The following is a 20,248-nucleotide window of genomic DNA, read 5'->3' as shown; positions in this document are numbered from 1 at the left end:
TGTAAAATAGTTATGGGTAAGGACAAAGTCACAAAGTTCAGCTACCAGGTTAGCTGTAGCTATTTAGGCTCAAATAAATTGGTTAGTCTCTAAGGTGCCACAAGTACTCCTTTTCTTTTTGCGAATACAGACTAACATGGCTGTTACTCTGAAACTTGAGATCTCAGCCACCAGTGTTATCACCGGCCGACAGACTGAGAGCACTCAGGAAGAGGTCCCATAAAAGCAAAGAAGACAGGCTGCAGGAAGCGATGCGGCAGTCTGTGGAAGAGAATCGAAAGGCACAGAAGTGGAGGGAGAGTGAAAGGAGGATCCACCAGAAGAATGAGGATTGCCGGCAACAAAACGCGGTGCTCTGGCAGCAAAGCACGGATCAGCTGATTAGCATAATGGAGCGCCAAGCGGACTCTATCCAGGCTCACCTCCAGCTTCACCATCCACCCACGAAAACTACAACCCTTATCCACTGCACTCAACCCCCCTCAACATGCCTTATAGCCATCCTGAAGTGCAGCACTAAGTGCACAGCACTCCAGACAGGATTCCAGAGTATGAAATCAGGACATTCTCAAGTCTGTGAGTGAACTGGTCCCCTCCCCACCCCACCCCCTTGCCGTTTGGTATTGCTGTGTTACTTTGTTTTTATTTCAATAAATGGATTTTCTTTTCAATAAATGAAGCTTTCACTTTGAAAACATACTTTATTAGTGCATAAAGCAAAATATACCTTAGCCCAGGAAAGCAACAAGCACCACAATTCAGTGTACCAAAGACAGCCACTTCACTTAACTCCCGTGCAGAGCAACAGACATTACTGGTGGCTTTCAGCCTCAAATTGCTCCCTTAAGGCATCCCTAATCCTTGCAGCCCCACGCTGGGCCCCTCTAATAGCCCTGCTCTCTGGCTGTGCAAATTCAGCCTCCAGGTGTTGACCGTCCGAGGCCCATGCCTGAGTGAAGCTTTCACCCTTCCCTTCACAAATATTATGGAGGGTACAGCATGCGGATATAACCGCGGGGATGCTGGCTTCGGCCAAGTCCAGCTTCCCATAAAGAGAGCGCCAGCGGCCCTTCAAATGGCCAAAAGCACACTCCACAGTCATTCAGCACCAGCTCAGCTTGTAGTTGAACCATTCCTGACTGCTGTCCAGGCTCCCTGTATAGGGTTTCATGAGCCATGGCATTAAAGGGTAAGCGGGGTCTCCAAGGATCAAAATGGGCATTTCGACTTCCCCTCCAGTGATCCTCTGGTCTGGGAAAAAAGTTCCGGCTTGCAGCTTCCTGAACAGGCCAGTGTTGCAAAAGATGCATGCGTCGTGCACCTTTCCGGGCCAGCCTGCGTTAATGCCAATGAAACGCCCACGGTGATCCACAAGCGCCTGGAGAACCATGGAGAAATACCCCTTTCAGTTAACATACTCAGGAGGCTAGGTGGTCTGGTGCCAGAATAGGAATATGCTTCCCATCTATCGCCCCTCCGCAGTTAGGGAAACTCATTTGTTCAAAGCCAGCCACAATGTCATGCACGTTACCCGGAGTCACGGTTCTTCTGAGCAGGATGCGATTAATGGCCCTGCAAACTTGCATCAACACAATTCCAACTGTTGACTTTCTCACTCCAAACTGGTTAGCGATCCAGATAGTTGTCTGGAGTTGCCAGCTTCCAGATTGCAATAGCGACCCGTTTCTCCACCGGCAGGGCAGCTCTCAATCTCGTGTCCTTGCACCGCAGGGTGGGGGTGAGTTCAGCACACAGTCCCATGAAAGTGGCTTTTCTAATCCGAAAGTTCTGCAGCCACTGCTCGTCATCCCAGACTTGCAGAACGATGTGATCCCACCACTCAGTGCTTGTTTCCCAAGCCCAAAAGCGGCTTCCATGGTGGAGAGCATGCCCGTGAATGAGACAAGCAATTTCGTGTCATATGCATTACGTGACTCAATATTCTTGTCGGACTCCTCACTGTCCTCACTTTGGATCTTAAGGAGTAGTTCGAATGCTAAACATGACATGCTGGTGAGACTCGTCTGCATCCTCCTCAGCAGTTCCGGCTCCATTCCCGCAGACCAAAAGGGAAGACAGAGTGCACCGCACAGAAACTGTTGAAAGATGGCTCCAAATGTGGACAGAAACACAGGGATTACTGGGATGCAAAGCAATGCATCACGAGGCATTGGGACAGGATCCAGAATGCCCCGCACCCCACACCTCCTTCCCACAGGCCACAGCGCCAGAATGGGAAGAGGTGCTCTGTGGGATAGCTGTCCATAATGGCGCTGCAAGTGCTGTGAATGTGGCCACGCCAGTGTGCTTGCAGCTGTCAGTGTGGACAGACTGGAGCGCTTTCCCTGGTGCACTTTCCGAAGGCTAATTTAACCCAAAGCGCTCTGCAAGTGTAGCCAAGCCCTATGTGGATGCATAAGGGACTTCAGTCTCTATCAGTCTGGCACCTTTCAGCAGCACTAAACTGACTGCAGAAAGAAGTTCAAGAATAAAGTTGAACTGTGCTACTTTGGAAAGCTGACAAGAATCTACCTCCCACAGCCAGATCTTTAGATCCAGAGCCTTCAGAGTCAGAGGGAAAAAGTGATGATACTCTACAAAATGCACCTCTCTATCTGAGAGTAGGTGGATCTTTCTGCTAAAATGTCTGAAGTAAAATGATATTACATCTGGCATCCTTAGGTTTCAAAGTCAACACCATATTGACATTACATTTGGAATCCTTGGCTTCAGCCTCAACATTCTATTGAGAGGAATGGGGCAGTTCACACTTCTCAGAGCTATTGTTTCTGACTGTTTACAGACAGTTCTGCTCTAGGTCATGTGTGGAAAGTTTCATTTACAACAATAGAGATTACAAACTATTTAAAACAATGAATACAAAGAAATTTTGCTGAACCAGATGAGGGTATTCTGCTGTTTCACTTCATACCAGCTCAATTCAACACATGTTTAGGACTCCAAATAAGGGTGAACTAAGATTGAAAACTTGTTCCTTTTATATGAGGGTAAATGCCAATATGGCCAGCAGTTCTAGTACTCACATACTATGAGGGTAGTAAGACTAGCAAGTCCTCCAATAAATATCCCTCAAATTATATTTCATCAAAATAATTCAGCATTAAAACAAACGTAATGATTGAAAACTTTCATACGTAATGTATATGCTAATTCTTGGAAAGATGAAAGCATTACAGCTCACAGCCTGGAAGGTTTCAATCAAGATAATTGCCTCAGGATTTATTTAAACACGTCACTTCTTGGGATTTCTGTGGACACTGACACATAGGCTGGGAATGCCCTGGTATTAGCCAGTAATAGTCCCAACAGTGCCATAGTACAATGACAGTCACTGTGACTCTTCCACTTACACTGTCCTCATCCACCTGGAATATTAGGGTTGGAAGAGACCTCAGGAAGTCATCTAGTCCAATCCCCTGCTCAAAGCAGGACCAACACCAATTAAGTCATCCCAGCCAAGGCTTTGTCAAGCTGGGCCTTAAAAACCTCTAAGGATGGAGATTCCAGCACCTCCCTAGTTAACCATTCCAGTGCTTCACCACCCTCATAGTGAAATCGTGTTTCCTAATATCCAACCTAGACCTCCCCCACTGCAACCTGAGACCATTGCTTCTTGTTCTGTCATCTGCCACCACTGAGAACAGCCTACCTCCATCCTCTTTGGAACCCGCCTTCAGGTAGTTGAGGGTTGCTATCAAATCCCCCCTCACTCTTCTCTTCTGCAGACTAAATAATCCCAGTCCCCTCAGCCTCTCCTCGTAAGTCATGTGCCACAGCCCCCTAATCATTTTCGTTGCTCTCTGCTGGACTCTTTCCAATTTGTCCACATCCCTTCTGTAGTGGAGGGACCAAAATTGGACACAGTACTCCAGGTGTGGCCTCACCAGTGCCGAACAGAGGGAAATAATCACTTCCCTTGATCTGCTGGCAATGCTCCTACTAATACAGCCCAATACGCTGCTGGTCTTCTTGCAACAAAGGCACACTGCTGACTCATATCCACTTCTCATCCACTGTAATCCCCAGGTCCTTTTCTGCAGAACTGCTGCTTAGCCAGTTGGTCCCCAGCCTGAACTGATATAGCCTCTGATTGCCAGATGCTGGGACTGGATGGCAGGGGAGGGTTCAAGTGATAACTGCCCTGTTCTGTTCATTCCCTCTGAAGCATCTGGCACTGGCCACTTTTGGAAGAAAAGATATTGGGCTAGATGGACCATTGGTTTGACCCAATATGGCCATTGTTATGTTCTTATATGCCATATGTGCTAACCAAATACCTATGTTGTCATGAAAACTTCCCTATCTCAGAGAGGATGCATGTGCAAGTATGGATAAAATAAGACCCATCATAAATCTTTAATTAAAACTTGAACTTTTCTGGAAATTCAGAAATTCTGGTTAACTATTGAGGAAAAAAATGCAGCTCTTTTGTGCTTCCTGGTTTAGGCTAAAATGTGGCCTGGAAATGGCAAGACAGCATGAAGCATTCCATTCTCATAGAATTTGAGATTTGGTTAAAAGAAGGAAGTACCAGAAAATATCAGATGCATCCTAAAGCATCTCTCTGGTTAACTAACAGCTCATAGTGGAGAATCTTTCTATTCATGAGATTTCCAGCCAGATTTCTCAGTTAAACTTCTGTTCATGGTAACTTTGGTATGTTTTGCTGAGGTGAACAGAACCTCCAGAATCTTTTGAGGTTTACCCATTGCTAATGACTGGCAAGGGATTACCTACATGATGGCATCAGGAGTTGGGGAAGAAGCGTACATGGATATTAAGTAGCAGTATCTGTTGTGGGGGCTGAGCAGGAAAATATGAAAAGGGAAAAAAACTTCAGAATTACTGTTTCATCCCATGATTTCATCCATGTCTCATTTACACAGCAGATGACTCTTCTCTACTGCTTTCAACATCCTACTCCAATCGCCTGCCCTCCAGGTAAATAATTTGCTTCAGTGATTATAAAGCAAGTTAGGCTGCTAACATTGTGCTTATGAAAATATATGCCCTGCCAGCAGAACAGCTTCATTATCTTAGATGCTTATCAAAATACTAAATTGGTTTGTTTTAGTTACATAATGTTGTCATATGGGTCTGAGCCAGAAAGCTAATAAAATTCCACATTGGAATTACCTGGCTTGACCTTATTTTTAAGCTTTCAAAAGTTTCTCTCAAATCAAGGCACGCCGCAAAACCTTTAAAAAAAACAGAACCAAAACCTGTTGTTGTTGGCTAGAACCAACATCCCTTCTCCACCCCTCAAAAATAATTAAACTAAAAACTATGCTAGTACTGTAACTTGTGTGTGGAAGCATCAAGTGCTCAGTACAGTTTATTTTTCTGAAAGGAAAGAGAGGGTGTGATTCCGGGTAGTCGTTTTAGAGTCAATCAGATGTGAAAGGTCTCCTTTCCTAACTGGTTTGCTTAAGTTTCTCTTTAGACGCATACAAAACTGCCAGAAAAAAATAAATCATGAGTACTCAACAATGTCGTTATAGTCTGTCTTACTAAAATGCTCATTTTTCGTCCATTTCGAAAAAATTCCTAAGGGCATGGCTACACTTGCAGATGTAGAGCGCTCTGAGTTAAACCAGCCTTCGGAGAGCGCAGTAGGGAAAGCGCTGCAGTCTGTCCACACTTACAGCTTCAAGCGCACTGGCATGGCCACATTTGCGGCACTTGCAGCAGCATTGGGAGCAGTGCATTGTGGGCAGCTATCCCAGCATTCAAGTGGCTGCAATGGGCTTTTCAAATGGGGTGGGGTGGAGTGTGACAGGGAGTGTGTTGTGTGTCTGTGGGGGGAGAGAGAGTGGGTTTTTGGGGGGCTAAGAGCATGTCAGCATGCTGTCTTGTAAGTTCAGACAGCAGCAGACCCCCCGCCCCGGCCTCTCTCTCACACACACAGCATTCCACACTAATGGCTTGCTTTGTCTTGGAGCAGATAAGCAGCCTGCTTTCTTTCAAAGGGCATATCTGCATTCCTGCAGCGATTCAAAAACAATGACAAGAGTGGCCACTTGACTTAAGGGGATTATGGGATGTTTCTGGAGGCTGATCAGAGTGCGGTAATGCAACACCTCATTCACATTGGCACTGCAGCGCTCCAGCGGTGGCACAGCAAACGTTATTCCACTCGCTGAGGTGGAGTACCATCAGCGCTGTAGCAGCGGAGTCAGAGCGCTCTACGTGCCTTGCCAGTGTGGACGGGTAGTTAGCTAGTGCGCCCAGTGCTCCTTTATTGCGCTGTAACTCTCAAATGTAGCCAAGCCCTAAGTGCCATGCATCTCAGCCCCGCTATTGCCTACTCTGCCAAGTCCCAGACCAGAAGCTGCACACTCAAAGAATCAGAGCCAGTGTAGGAATTCAAAAGGATTTCTAGTTTCACCCTCATATCTAACTCTAAATCCATAGCAGTGACACCTACTCTGCAGGCGAGGGGACTTAGGTGACCTCTTCTGGTGTTACAACACCACAGAATCACAGAAGTGTAGGACTAGAAGGGACCTCAATAGGTCATCTAGTCCAGCCCAGTCTCCTGCACTCCAGGCAGGACTACATAATAACTAGACCAGTGGTTCTCAAACTTTTTGTATTGGCAACCCCTTTCAGACAGACTTAGCATCGCTTTGCCACCCTTATTTCTGCACTGCTGCTGGTGGCAATGCTGCCTTCAGAGCTGAGTGGCTCTGAAAGCAGTGCCGCTGCCAGCAACAGTGCATAAGTAAGGGTGGCAATGGGGCACTAAGTCTGCTGTGACAAGTGATATTTGTATGTTTGTTAATATCACTTTTCACAGCCTCCCAGCTCTGAAGGCAGCACCACCGCCAGCAGCAGTGCAGGAGTAAGGGTGGCAATGGGGTGCTAGTAAGTCTGCTGTGAAAAGTGATATTAACAAATATACAAATATCACTTTTCACAGCAGGCTTATGAGCACCTTACTGCCACCTTTATGTCCACACTGCTGCTGGCGGCAGGTGCTACCTTCAGAGCTGGGTGGTCAGAGAGTGGCAGCTCCTGGGCGGGTGCCCAGCTCTGAAGGCAACGCCACTGCCATTAGCAGTGGAGAACTACAGAAGTAAGGGTGACAATGCCATACCTGCCACCCTTACTTCAGCATAATATTTGACCTTTGCGCTTGGAGGGATGGCTACAGGGGAGCTAAGGCAAATTTTGGGGTGGCTATAACCCCAAAAGTCCCGCTCCCCCAGGGCCACTCCTGCCTGTGTTTCTGACTGTTAAATTATAAATTACTTTTTTTTTGCTGATCTCAGTGTTCTGATTGGTTTGCGGTTTAATCCAGCTCTTCAGCTGCTGAACAATCAAGCCCTCTATTGTTGTCTCAGCCCCACCTTTTTAGTCTCAAGACAATAAACCTGCACACGCAATACTACAATCCCCAGAGTCCAATTTCATTAAAGTGGTGATAATCCAAATATATATTATGTTGAAAATCTTTTATGTACTTGAAAACTGTTATGTCCCCGTTCAGTCTTCTCTTTTCCAGACTAAACAAACCCAACATTTTGATTCTTTTCTCATAGGTCATGTTTTCTAAACCTTTAATCATTTTTGTTGCTCTTCTCTGGACTTTCTCCAATTTGTCCGTATCTTGGACAAATTGCATAACCTGTTTAACTATCTAGCCTGCTCCGAGTGACTGACTCAGTGTATGTGGGTAAAAGGGCAATGCATTCCATGTCTACCCATTACAACAATGCTCTCAGACTGGCTTCAAGTACAGAAACTTAGGGCTTGCTGGGATCGCCCAATGGTTAGCTCACATTATAGGACCAGTAGGGGTTAATCCATTTTGCCATCATGTAGGTATCACAATATGTTCTCCATAGACTTGCTTGTACAGTGCATTAGCTACCAGTGCATAATCCCTTCAAGATTTGCATTAACTATATTATGCCATCAAAATATGATGATATTTGGAAGAAGGAAGCACTCTGAAGACCTAAGTGTCACATTCCATATCCCAAAGTAGCACCCTGTAACCCACATATTCATCATTCATGTATCATTGTGATATTTCCTACAAAGCATGCTATGTAAGATATCAGATGAAAGATCATGATCTGCTGAAACTCTTTGTTCTGTGAAAATATATACATCACAGTGCAGCAGTTCTCAAACTTTAGCAACCCAAGGAACCCCATTTTGATTTAAATTTTTTTGTGGACTCCCAAACCCCCGACTCAGCCCCAGGTTCCGCCCCACTCCACCCCTTCCCCCAAGGCCCCACCCCGCCCCACCTCTTCCCGCCCCCTCTCTACCTCTGACCCTCCTCTTTCCTGCCTCTTTCCCCCCAAGCGTTCCCCATCCCCACTCCTCCCCCTCTCTCCCAGTGCCTCCTGCCTGTCCTCAGAGTGTCAAACTGATTATCTGCTTAGGTATCTTTCCTGAACTTCTTTGATGCGGAACACCCAGGGAGCCACAGTTACAAAAAGTGCTTTCTTCCATCTATAACTATAGATCAATAACTAGCCAAACTCTAGATCTATAACTAGCCAAAAAACTGCATCCAATCATATTAAACAGAGATTTAGCCACAGTGATCCAGGCCTTAATGTCTGTCAGACTGAACAATTACATCTTGCTCCATCTAAATATTAGCACTCTGGTATTAAGAAAATATACAGTTAATCTACAGTGTAGCACCCTGCTTCCTCAGCAACACCAGCCACTAAAAAGAGTACATCACCACACTGCTCATATCACTACACTGGCTTCCAACAGAATACTGGATCAAATTCAGGGTCTCCTTGTTAGCTGTCAAGGTCCTCTGTGATACTGGCCCAAGATTACCTCAGAGTGCACTTCCCTTTCATCATGGGTATGTCTACACTACGAAATTAGGTCGAATTTACAGAAATCGATTTTTTAGGAAGCGATTTTGTACAGTCGATTGTGTGTGTCTCCACTAAGTGCATTAAGTTGGAGGAATGCATCCACAGTACCGTGGCTAGTGTCGACTTTCGAAGCATTGCACTATGGGTAGCTATCCCACAGTTCCTGCAGTCTCCGTTGCCCATTGGAATTCTGGGTTAAGCTCCCAATGCCTGATGGGGCAAAAACACTGTCACGGAATTTTGGATCTGGCTACGTGTTGTCAGTCACCCCTCCCTCCGTGAAAGCAGTGGCAGACAATCATTTCGCACCTTTTTTTTTGTGCAGCCGCCATACTGCTTTCAGCAGACGGTGCAGTAGGACTGCTAACAATCGTCATCGAACCACCGCTTCCACTGCAACTCTGCTCTCCAGCTCTCCTGAATCCACCTTGCAGGTTTTCAGCCACCGCTTCCGCTGCAACTCTGCTTTCCCGCTCTCCTACAGACGCCATACCACAGCAAGCATGCAGCCCGCTCAGCTCAGCTCATCGACACCGCCACTGTTGTGTCCTGGTGCTGCTGGCAGCAGATGGTGCAGTAGGCCTGCTAACCATCATCATCCACAGCTTCCGCTGCAACTCTGCTCTCCCGCAGATGCCATACCACGGCAAGCATGGAGCCCGCTCAGCTCACCATGGCAATTATGAGCATTGTAAACACCTCACGCATTATCCCGCAGTATGTTCAGAACCAGAACCTGCAAAACCAGGCAAGGAGGCGACGGCAGCGCAGTGACGAGACTGATGAGGACATGGACACAGACTTCTCTCAAAGTATAGGCCCCGGCAATTTGGACATCCTGGTGGCAGTGGGGCAGGCTCATGCCGTGGGCCCGGGAAACAAGCACAGACTGGTGGGACCACATAGTGTTGCAGGTCTGGGATGATTCCCAGTGGCTGCAAAACTTTCGCATGCGTAAGGGCACTTTCATGGAACTTTGTGACTTGCTTTCCCCTGCCCTGAAGCGCAAGAATACCAAGATGAGAGCAGCCCTCATAGTTCACAAGCAAGTGGCAATAGCCCTCTGGAAGCTTGCAACGCCAGACAGCTACCGGTCAGTCGGGAATCAATTTGGAGTGGGCAAATCTACTGTGGGGTCTGCTGTAATCCAAGTAGCCAGTGCAATCACTGAGCTGCTGCTATCAAGGGTAGTGACTCTGGGAAATGTGCAGGTCATAGTGGCTGGCTTTGCTGCAAAGGGATTCCCTAACTATGGTGGGGCGATAGACAGAACGCATATCCCTGACTTGGGACCGGACCACCTTGGCAGCCAGTACATAAACTGAAATGGGTACTTTTCAATGGTGCTGCAAGCACTGGTGGATCACAAGGGACATTTCACCAACATCAAAGTGGGATTGCCGGGAAAGGTACATGACGCTCACATCTTCAGGAACTCTGGTCTGTTTGAACAGCTTCAGGAAGGGACTTACTTTCCAGATCAGAAAATAACCGTTGGGGATGTTGAAATGCCTATAGTTATCCTTAGGGTGGGAGACGAGGGGAAGAGGGAAGGACAAGGCCACACTGCACTTCAAAACTTATTGAATGCCAGCTTTCTGTTGCTTGGGCAGTCCTCTGGGGTGGAGTGGTTGGGTGCCCGTAGGCCCCCCCACATGTTCTTGGACATCTGGGTGAGGAAGCTATGGAACTTGGGGAGGAGGGCGTGCGGTTACACAGCGGCTGCAGCGGAGGTCTGTGCTCATGCTGCCTTTCCTGCAGCTCAACGATACGCCGGAGCATATCAGTTTGATCCTCCAGTAGACTCAGCATTGCCTCCTGCCTCCTCTCATCATGCTGCCACCACCTATCATCTTGCTCCTGCCACCTCTGCTTTCCTGGGCTGTGCAATTGTCTGCCTCCATGCATTCTGCTGAGCTCTTTCAGTGCGGGAGGACTGCATGAGCTCAGAGAACATTTCATCGCGAGTGCGTTTTTTTCGCCTTCTTATCTGCACTAGCCTCTGGGACGGGGGGAGCATTGAAACATTTGCAGCTGCGGAAGGAAAAAAAGGGAGAGTAGTATTTAAAAAGACACATTTTAGAGAACAGTGAATAGACTCTTTCATAGTAAATGGTTTCAAACCGCAGTGCCCTCCTTTCCCATTTCAAGCACACGTTGGGTTGGCGATTTCACGGTGAATGGTTTGAAACCATTTAACGGTGAATGGTTTCAAACTGCAGCACCCTCCTTTCCCATACCAAGCACCCATTGGGTTGGCCATTTAAAAGGAGGGGCTGCGGTTTTCGGGTTAACGTGCAGCACAAACCCAACTAACCCCCCCACAATTATCTGGGATGATCACTTCACCCCTCTCTGATCATATGACTAGTATCAGGGAAGATTCCTGCCAGCAAAACGTGAACAGCTCAGCGTGAATGGCTAAAAGCAGGGATGACTTCTTTTCAGCCACATGCAAACAGCCCAGCAGGAATGGCCACCTCTGAATGTCCCCTTAATAAAATTCCCCTATTTCAACCAGGTGACCATGAATGATATCGCTCTCTTGAGGATAACACAGAGAGATAAAGAATGGATGTTGCTTGAATGCCAGCAAACACCAGGACCATACGCTGCCATGCTTTGTTATGCAATGATTCCAGACTACATGCTACTGGCCTGGCATGGTAAAGTGTCCTACCATGGAGGATGGAATAAGGCTGCCCTCCCCAGAAACCTTTTGCAAAGGCTTTCGGAGTACATCCAGGAGAGCTTCACTGAGATGTCCCTGGAGGATTTCCGCTCCATCCCCAGACACGTTAACAGACTTTTCCAGTAGCTGTACTAGCCGCGAATGCATCCCAAGTCTTCAGGGAAAATTAATAATTAAACACGCTTGCTTTTAAACCATGTATTATATTTACCAAGGTACACTCACCAGAGGTGTCTTCTCCGCCTTCAAGGTCCGGGGGAGCCCGCCTTGGGAGGGTTGGGTGGGTGTTGGATTCAGGGTGATAAACAGTTCCTGACTGTTGGGGAGAACAGTTTCATCCTCCTTCTCATCATCATCTTCCTCGTCCCCAAAATCCTCATCCCTGTTGCATGAGTCTCCCCCCTTGCAGGAGTCCACGTACAGGGTCGGGTAGCGGTAGGGGCACCACCTAGAATTGCATGCAGCTCATCATAGAAGCCGCATGTCTGGGGTTCTGACCAGGAGTGGCCGTTTGCTTGTTTGGTTTTTTGGTAGCCTTGCCTGAGCTCCTTAATTTTCACGCGGCACTGCTGCAGGTTCCTGTTATAGCCACTGTCCTTCATGCCCTTGGAGATTTTTTCAAATATTTTGGCATTTCATCTTTTTGGAACGGAGTTCTGATAGCACGGATTCGTCTCCCCATACAGCAATCAGATCCAGTACCTCCTGTTCAGTCCATGCTGGAGCTCTTTTGCGATTCTGGGACTGCATGGTCACCTCTGCTGATGAGTTCTGCATGGTCACGCCATGCTGGCCAAACAGGAAATGAAATTAAAAAGTTCCTGGTGCTTTTCCTATGTACCTGGCTAGTGCATCTGAGTTGAAAGTGCTGTCCAGAGAGGTCACAATGGAGCACTCTGGGATAGCACCCGGAGGCCAATATCATCGAATTGCGTCCACATGACCCCAAATTCGACCTGGCGATGTCGATTTCAGTGCTAATCCCCTCATCGGGGAGGAGTACAGAAATTGATTTTAAGAGCCCTTTAAGTCAACAAAAATGGCTTCGTCGTGTGGACGGGTGCAGGGTTAAATCGATCTAACGCTGTTAAATTCGACCTAAACTCATAGTGTAGACCAGGGCCATTGCAATGACTGCTGGAGAAATATTGAGGGGGGAAACTATCACGCCATCAGCTTCCCAAATGACGCTTGTAAGAGCAGGAATAGGGGCCCTCCGAGTAACAGGGCCAAAGCTTTGGAATTCATTACCAGAGACCAGAATAACAACTATGTGAATGCCTGCAGCAAAGCAAAGCATGAAACTTATTTCTTTGACTTCAGAGATAGAATTCTGACCAGTTAAGAAGAGGAGAAAAGAAGAAAGGAGGAATAAACAGGTGACGGCAAGAAGGAAGGAAGGGAGAGACAAGAGAAGGAAACTTGGGTGATTGGCCTTTTGTGTTTTAACCAAGATTATTCTCTCCTGGGAGGTGCTCAGCTATTGAAAGTCTTACACAAGGTGCCAATCACCACAGTATATGAAGTATATATAACTTCATACTTCAAATTATTTAAGAGACTGAACTAAATGGAACAAAATATAAGCTAAGGATTGTCACAGACATCCTATGATATTTGCTAGAGTATCTTATCTTTGCTATAAAAGGCTAGAATAATCTGTCCTTGTGGGCTGAGCACCAAAACTGGCATTAACTATGGGGTATTTCCCTGTAGCCAGCCACATTATGTCCCTTTCCCCACTCATCACCTTTATTAGGAATCTGATGCAAGACAGCCACATATATGATCAGGCTCTTATTTCTTGTGTTGATTCAAACTTCTCCACACTCCTCTTTAATTAAAAAGACAGTTGTGAAGCTAAAAATACTTTAGCTCCTTTTAGAAGATTCAGTGTTTGTTTTCCACAGAGGTCAGAAGATATCATGTATATACAAATATTGTAGATCCTGTTCAGAAAAAACAGCTTACACATGCTGAGCATAAAGTTACTTTGTTTTTCAGGCAAAAGATAGCATTTTTGTTTACTACTTCTACATCAAAACTCCTTGGTTTGCGGGTTGCTGCTGAACCAGGCTTTAGGATTGTGACAGGGTAATCTTCTGCTTTATTTACACAGACTATTCAGAGACCTTCAATTGCTAAACATCACCATATAGTTTATTTACATTGCTCCTCCCATCACCTTTTTGATTCATAGACCACATTATCTACAGAATCTGTTTCTCCTCTGCCAAGGAGAAGAGGGAAGGTCTTTGTCCCAGAAATCTTTTTGGTTTTGGTTCTCTTAGCCTGCCTCTCCCCCACACCCAGAACTTCCTTCCTGTGTCTTCTTTTAGCCTCTTTGTTAATGGGTTAATTACCTCTTGAATTCTCCCCAGCCCATTCTAATCTACTAATTAGGTTGGGGGGAATAATTGGTGTTTAAGTGTTCAGAGTGCTGGCTCAGCTGTTGGTTCCCAGGCCTCTGTCACAAGGATACAAACTAAAGCAGGGATTGGCTACTTTTGGCATGCGGCCCGCCAGGGTAAGTCCCCTGGTGGGCCGGGCTGGTTTGTTTACCTGCTGCATCCGCAGGTTTGGCTGATCGCAGCTCCCACTGGCCTTGGACAGTGAACCGCGGCACATCCCTTGGCCTGCGCCGCTTCCTGCAGCCCCCATTGGCCTGGGACAGTGAACTGCAGCCAATCTCTGAACCAAAAGTTGCCAATCTCTGAACTAAAGGATGTCTCAACAAGGACTGGTAGAGGTTTATGTAGCTTGTCACCTTTAGCTCAGTGGCCAAATGTGATCCAGTTCAAGAGTAAATAAAACTTTTTGGTATTGGCTGGGTGTGCAGTGGCCTGAGTGAAATGAGTGGCTGGCTTCAGTCCAGTTCCCAGCCCATATCACTAAAAATATAATTGCAATTGGCACTACCTACCTAATTGTGAGATCAGATGGTAGAAAAGCCTATACGGGGAAGCAGCAGAAATTACAAAGCACTAGAAAAATGCTGTAGGAAACAAATCTTAATGGGATGAACTAGATAACCTGATAAGACTTTTCTGTATCTAATTTCTAAGGGCCAGTCCTGGCACAGTGATAAATAAGCCCGTCTCTTCTGTCTTCCAAGTGGCCACAGGCGTGCGTAGCACATTTCATTAGGGTGTGCACCCAGGGAATGTTGTTTTTTTTTAAAAGGCGAACATTTAGCACACAATTTTTCACACTGAAAAAAACCAGTAACCTAGTTAATAAATAATAATAATTATTATTATTATTATTAATAGTAATAAAACCAACTAATAGAATTAATGAAAAATGTGTGTATATTGTATATGAGATTATTATATGAGAAATGAAAATGAGTTTGCTTTGGGATTTTACAAGGCACTTATATAATTTAAACACATTTTGTACCCTGAGTAATGATAACACTTCTTGCAAATCACATAAATAGGGATCTCATGGTCCCCCTTCCTTCACCCCATTGCAAAGGCACAGGTTTTATTGTTGGCTGCCCTAGGGCTGCAGAAAACCCTATGGGCAAAACATATGGAAAGAAGAGGATCAATTTATACAGAGGGCTGAAGGGGGGCTCCCATAGTGCATTAATTAACACTTAATAAATACATCAAAATTAAATACATTGCAGAGATAAGAACCTGTAATGACAACTTTACTTCATGAGAAGCTCCAGAGAAAGAAGACCCAGAGGGAGTAATGGTAGGGGGAATCCTAGGGGACCAAATGGGCTGGGAGAGGGAGCAGACAGAGAAAAAGGGTAGAGGCAGAGTGGCTGCAGGATTGGTCCAGTCTTCTGCATCTCCCCTGTGGGTGGAGAGGCTGATTTCTATCACTGTAAGAGGGAACAATAGAATGGAATGCCCAGAAGAATGAATGACTTGAGGACAATTTCCTGAGGGACCCATACCCTTGCAGAGCTTTTCTATCTCTGACATTTAAATTTCTACATGGTTTGGCCCACAGAAATAAAAATCTACACATCTTCCATGTGTTTTTGGACCAATGGAAAAAAACAGTTACAATTCAAGTGACCTTTAAAATTCCCTATGAAACTGAGTTAACAAAATAAATGAGCTTATGAACAACCAGAAAATATACTTCTCAAGTGAAAAACTATAACTGGACTTCTTTGCAAAGAAATTGTAAGTTTTCTTACAAGAAAAGCCACAAACTGTCTGGAAAGGAAGAGCAGATTAAATTACTTGCCTCAGTGAAATTAAATATCCAGAGAATTGCTGTGCCTGCGATGATGATGACCGGGGTTTGTTCACCTGTGGCTCCACCTCCCTGTGCTTGGAGGCACAGCCGGGCAGGTCTGCATCTGCAAGCAGGCCCCCTGCCTCAGGTGCACCTCCCATTGGCCTTGGTGGCCAACAGTCTGGAAGCCTCCTGGCCAATGAGGTGGGGGCGGGAGGGGGAAGGCAAAGAGGAAGATTGTAGGGAGCTTGGGAGCAGGGGAGGCAGGGAGAGGGGAGCTGTCTCTGGAGGCACAAAGGGGGGGCTCTCTGGAGAGGGGTGATGGGGGCACAGGGGCTGGTGGGGATCTTCCAGGGGGGCAGAGGGTTGTGTGGGTCTCTGTGGGGAGGGGGGGAGTGACGGACAGAGCCAGCTGCAGCCCGGGTCTGGCCTGTAGGGGAAGGGAGTGTAACTATACCCCGCCCCCCAGGAAGCCCCGTCTTTAGTGTGTATTTTATGCCAGCCCTGGGGTGCCCATCGCTGCTCCTTTCTCCTGCCCTCGGCTCCATCTGTTTCTCTGCCCCCACAATGCCCCCCCATCTGTGTCTGAAAGTGACAGACTCCTGCTGCTCTCTCTGCCTGCAGCTCCCTCCCACTCCCTGCTGGGGAGGCTTGGTCAGGCAGCTCAGGCACCCCCCCCCACCACAGCTCCCATTGGCCAGGAACCTTGGCCAATGGGCTGGGAACCAGGTCAGCTCTGGGAGGGGGGACAGAGGCAGAGTGCGGAGCTGCCCTGCCTCTGCCAAGACTCTCCGCAGCGCACAGGGACGCCGGGGAGCTGCCCCCCAGGTGAGAGTGCCCCACCTCACATTGCCGAGCCATGGAGCATGGGCACCACGGCCCATCTCGCTGCCTATGTATCCAACCCACCCTGCTCCCTGTTCCAACTGCCCCCGCCCCTTATCCAAACCCCCGGCCCCACTAACTATGAGGCTCCTAGCAGTGTTTGGCTCAGCATGGAGCCAGACACGCTCCCCCATGGGAGCAAGCAGCCCCGCCCCCCCCGAGCTCTGCCCTGCGTTAGGGTGTGCACACCCCGTGCGCATGCCTAAGCAAGTGACCAGTCATTGCCTTTCCCCTAATATGCTGTGCTAGGAGAGATGGAAACTGAGCTGAGATTAACCACTTGTCCTAGGGATCAGTAGCGCCCCTGGTAGACATAATAAAAATTTCTACCTCATCCCAATCCCTGTAAACCACCAAATCCTTTTATGCTTTTGTTTGAATGCTAAGTGTCAGGATGCATAAGCATATTCCAAACAGCCCATATAAGTATTGCCTATGGAGACATATCCTATAACATTTGCAGCTGCACAGGGGGTCTGGAAGGGTGCCAGTCAGTATCAGCTGTTTCCTAATCCTGACGATTTATTTTTTGGACACATTTGTTACAGAAAGAAACACATGTTATTTTATTCTGGAGCCTCCAATGTGCAACTCCTCCCTCCATTTCCTGATGATGTGTTGTCTCTCACTTTGTCCAATTTTGGCATTTTCTCAGGCACAATTTTTAGTTTCCCGTACAATAATTTCCTGGGTGAGGGGTGTTTTTACAATCTCCTTTTATATATCTCAATCTCCCAAACTGTCCAGCACAGCCAGAGAGAGAGAGAGAGAGAGAGAGAGAGGCTGAATCCATGCTGAGAATTTTAGCCTCCGGTCATGTGCCTAGGCAGAAAAATGTTTCAGAGGTGCTACTTACACAGCATCCAGCTTCGTCCCGTTGAAAGCGTGGCCTTGGACCCTAGTGAAGCCATTATTGTAGAGTTTGCTGCAAACAAATAAATGAAATTATCCATTTTTACAATGCAGTACTAGCTAGACTCCTGGAGAACTAGGCTTTATCTTTCCCTGGCCAGCAGCATATCAGATGGACTAATTTTAATCTCTTGGAAGTATAATATAATATAAGGGCTAATGGATGCTTAGCAGCATTCTTAACTACTGAGCACAGAAGAATGCCAGGCAGCACTTGCAACTTGTACTAACTTTTACTTTCTTCCCAAGAAAGACAAGGTAGTTCTATTACCCAGCTCAGACCTGCCCAGAAACATTAAATGAGCTCCCATAGTTTCCCAGTTGAAACAATAACTTACTGTAACTGTAGTTCTTCAAGATGTGATGCAGATGTGTATTCCACTTAGGTGCATGTGCACAGAGCTCACTGGAGTGGAAGAATTTGCCTAGTAGTACTCGTAGGGGGATGGCACTGTGCCTCATGGCGATAGAACCTCCCTTGGCTTTATGAAGTGGCGCCACCCCAACCACTCTCAGTTTCTTCACACCAAATGCCCAGAGATGAAACTCTGATGCAGAGAGAACAGAGGGTGGGTCATGGAACACATGTCTGCATCATATCTCAAAGAACCACAGTTACAGTAAGTAACCGTTTCTTCTTCTTCGCGTGGATGCAGCTATGTATTCCACTTAGGTGACTCACAAGGGAGTATCCCACCCAGGAAGCGGGACTCTGAGTCTGTCTAAACAAGGATTGCAGCATCACCCTTCCCAAGGTTGTATCTGTCCTGGAAGATGCAGTAATAGCATAATGGTTCATAAATGTATGTATGGAAGACCACGTAGCAACCCTGAAAATGTTCAATATGGAAACATCACTGAGGAATGCTACTGATGTTGCTTGTGCTCTTGTTGAACGAGCTCCAACCCGCTGAGGGGGCGTAGCCAAAGCTATTTCATATGCAGTCTTGATACAGGATGTTATCCATCTAAAGATCATCTGAGAAGAAACCGCTTGACCCTTTATACGATCTGCATATGACGCAAACAGTCGAGGTGAAGCACAAAATAGTTTAATCCTGTCCAATAGAAGACTATACATCAGCTGACATCTAATGTATTGAGATACTATTCCTCCAGAGATTAATGTGGCTTAGGAAAGAATAAAGGTAAGTATACCACCTGGTTCAAATGAAACAGAGAAACCACTGTAAATTTTGGGTGTGGCCATAAATTCACCTTGTCTTTGGAGAACTGTGTATAAGGAGGTCCTGCCATCAGAGCCTGCAACTTAAACACTCTCCTTGCAGATGTTATCGCTATCAGGACCACAGTTTTCTGACACAAGAGTGGAAAGGGACAAGATGATAGGGGCTCAAACAGAGGTCCCATCAATACCACTAGTACCATGTTAAAGTCCACAGACGAACCAGCTCTCAGACCAGAGGGTGTAAATGAAGAAGTCCTTTTAAGAATCTTGATACCAAAGGATTGGAGAAGACTGCTCAACTCTGAATAGGGGAATGAAATGTTGATATCACTGCGAAATGCATTTTCATGAACTAAATTCAACTCCTGATGACTAAAGGTGCAGCAGGAAGCCAGCATTGGTTGAATTCTGCAGGCCAATGAACACACAGAAAACCATTTCCATTTTGCCAAATAGGCCTTCCTGGCAGAAAGCTTTCTACTGTTCAGTAGAACCTGCTGAACAGCCACCGTTTGGCTCTTCCTCCTCATTCAGCCATGCAGCAGCCACGCTGTGAGATACAGGGAGCTGAGTGTGGGGTGCACGGTGCGGCATTCTTCTTCTTTCATATGGCTGGTGTAGAGCAGCAGCTACAATTTCTCCTGAAGTTGATCAAACCAGATGGCTACATCAGGAGTGGCAGAATTTATTGCAGTGATGCCTCCTTCATATTTATAATTTGGGCAGTAGGTGATATGTTTGATAGTCTGTCGTGGGAAGCCACTCTCGCACACTGGGGAGTCCTTGATTTTCCACTTGTGAATTGTCCACAGCTACCATGGTTGGTTTGGATTCGATTCAGAGTTGACCAAGATGTCCATGGAAGGTCGAAACCAGGAACCTTCTGCATGGGATTCAGCACAAGGTGTTTATATTTTAAGTCTTGTTTAGCCCAATCTGCTTTCCAAACCTCCTTCTGATCATTACCTGATTGCATGAGGCTAAGCGAATGTTCCCAGAAAGGCTTGAGGGACTTAAGATGTTGGGGTTGATGAGGTCTCGGTGGATAGGAAACTATCTGTTTTCCTGGATTCGCTGCGCTTCATGGAGTATCGCAGAAGTTCAGCGTATTGGCAGGGGAGCAATATTAGACAGAACAGGTAGCCATGGTGTTGGAGTCAACTAAAGGGTTCCAGTGATGCACCACATCACTGTATTCAGCTGGTTGTTACAAGTCATGTGTGGCTGCATCTGCTCCATACCAGTGCATAATACTCAGGTACCAAATATACAAGTGCCATTGCAGATGTTCGCAACACTGATGCTGATGCACCCCAGGTTGTACCTGATAGTTTCTGAATTATGTTGGCTCTCGTTTTTATCTCAAGGTGCTCATGGAAGGTGAGCGTGTGGCAGAGTTTCACTCCGAGGTAAGTTGGGGTGAAATCATGTAGCACATTTTTACCAAAAAAAGCTATTTTCAGTGTGTTTTTGGCACTCCTAGTA

At 46.6% G+C, this 20,248-nt stretch overlaps 1 protein-coding gene across 1 annotated transcript in view; it reads right to left on the bottom strand.

Annotated features, from left to right (window-relative positions):
* TSHR (thyroid stimulating hormone receptor) overlaps positions 1-20,248 on the bottom strand; it is a 229,987-nt gene that overhangs the window by 45,991 nt on the left and 163,748 nt on the right. The window contains exon 8 of the mRNA XM_074957133.1: positions 17,519-17,587. Within this exon, the coding sequence (XP_074813234.1) occupies positions 17,519-17,587 (69 nt within the window). The remainder of the gene's footprint in view (positions 1-17,518; positions 17,588-20,248) is intronic.

This window comes from Natator depressus, chromosome 6 (genome assembly GCF_965152275.1).
Source record: "Natator depressus isolate rNatDep1 chromosome 6, rNatDep2.hap1, whole genome shotgun sequence".
NCBI classification, from domain to species: Eukaryota; Metazoa; Chordata; order Testudines; family Cheloniidae; genus Natator; species Natator depressus.
This window is presented reverse-complemented; position numbering and strand designations above follow the sequence as displayed.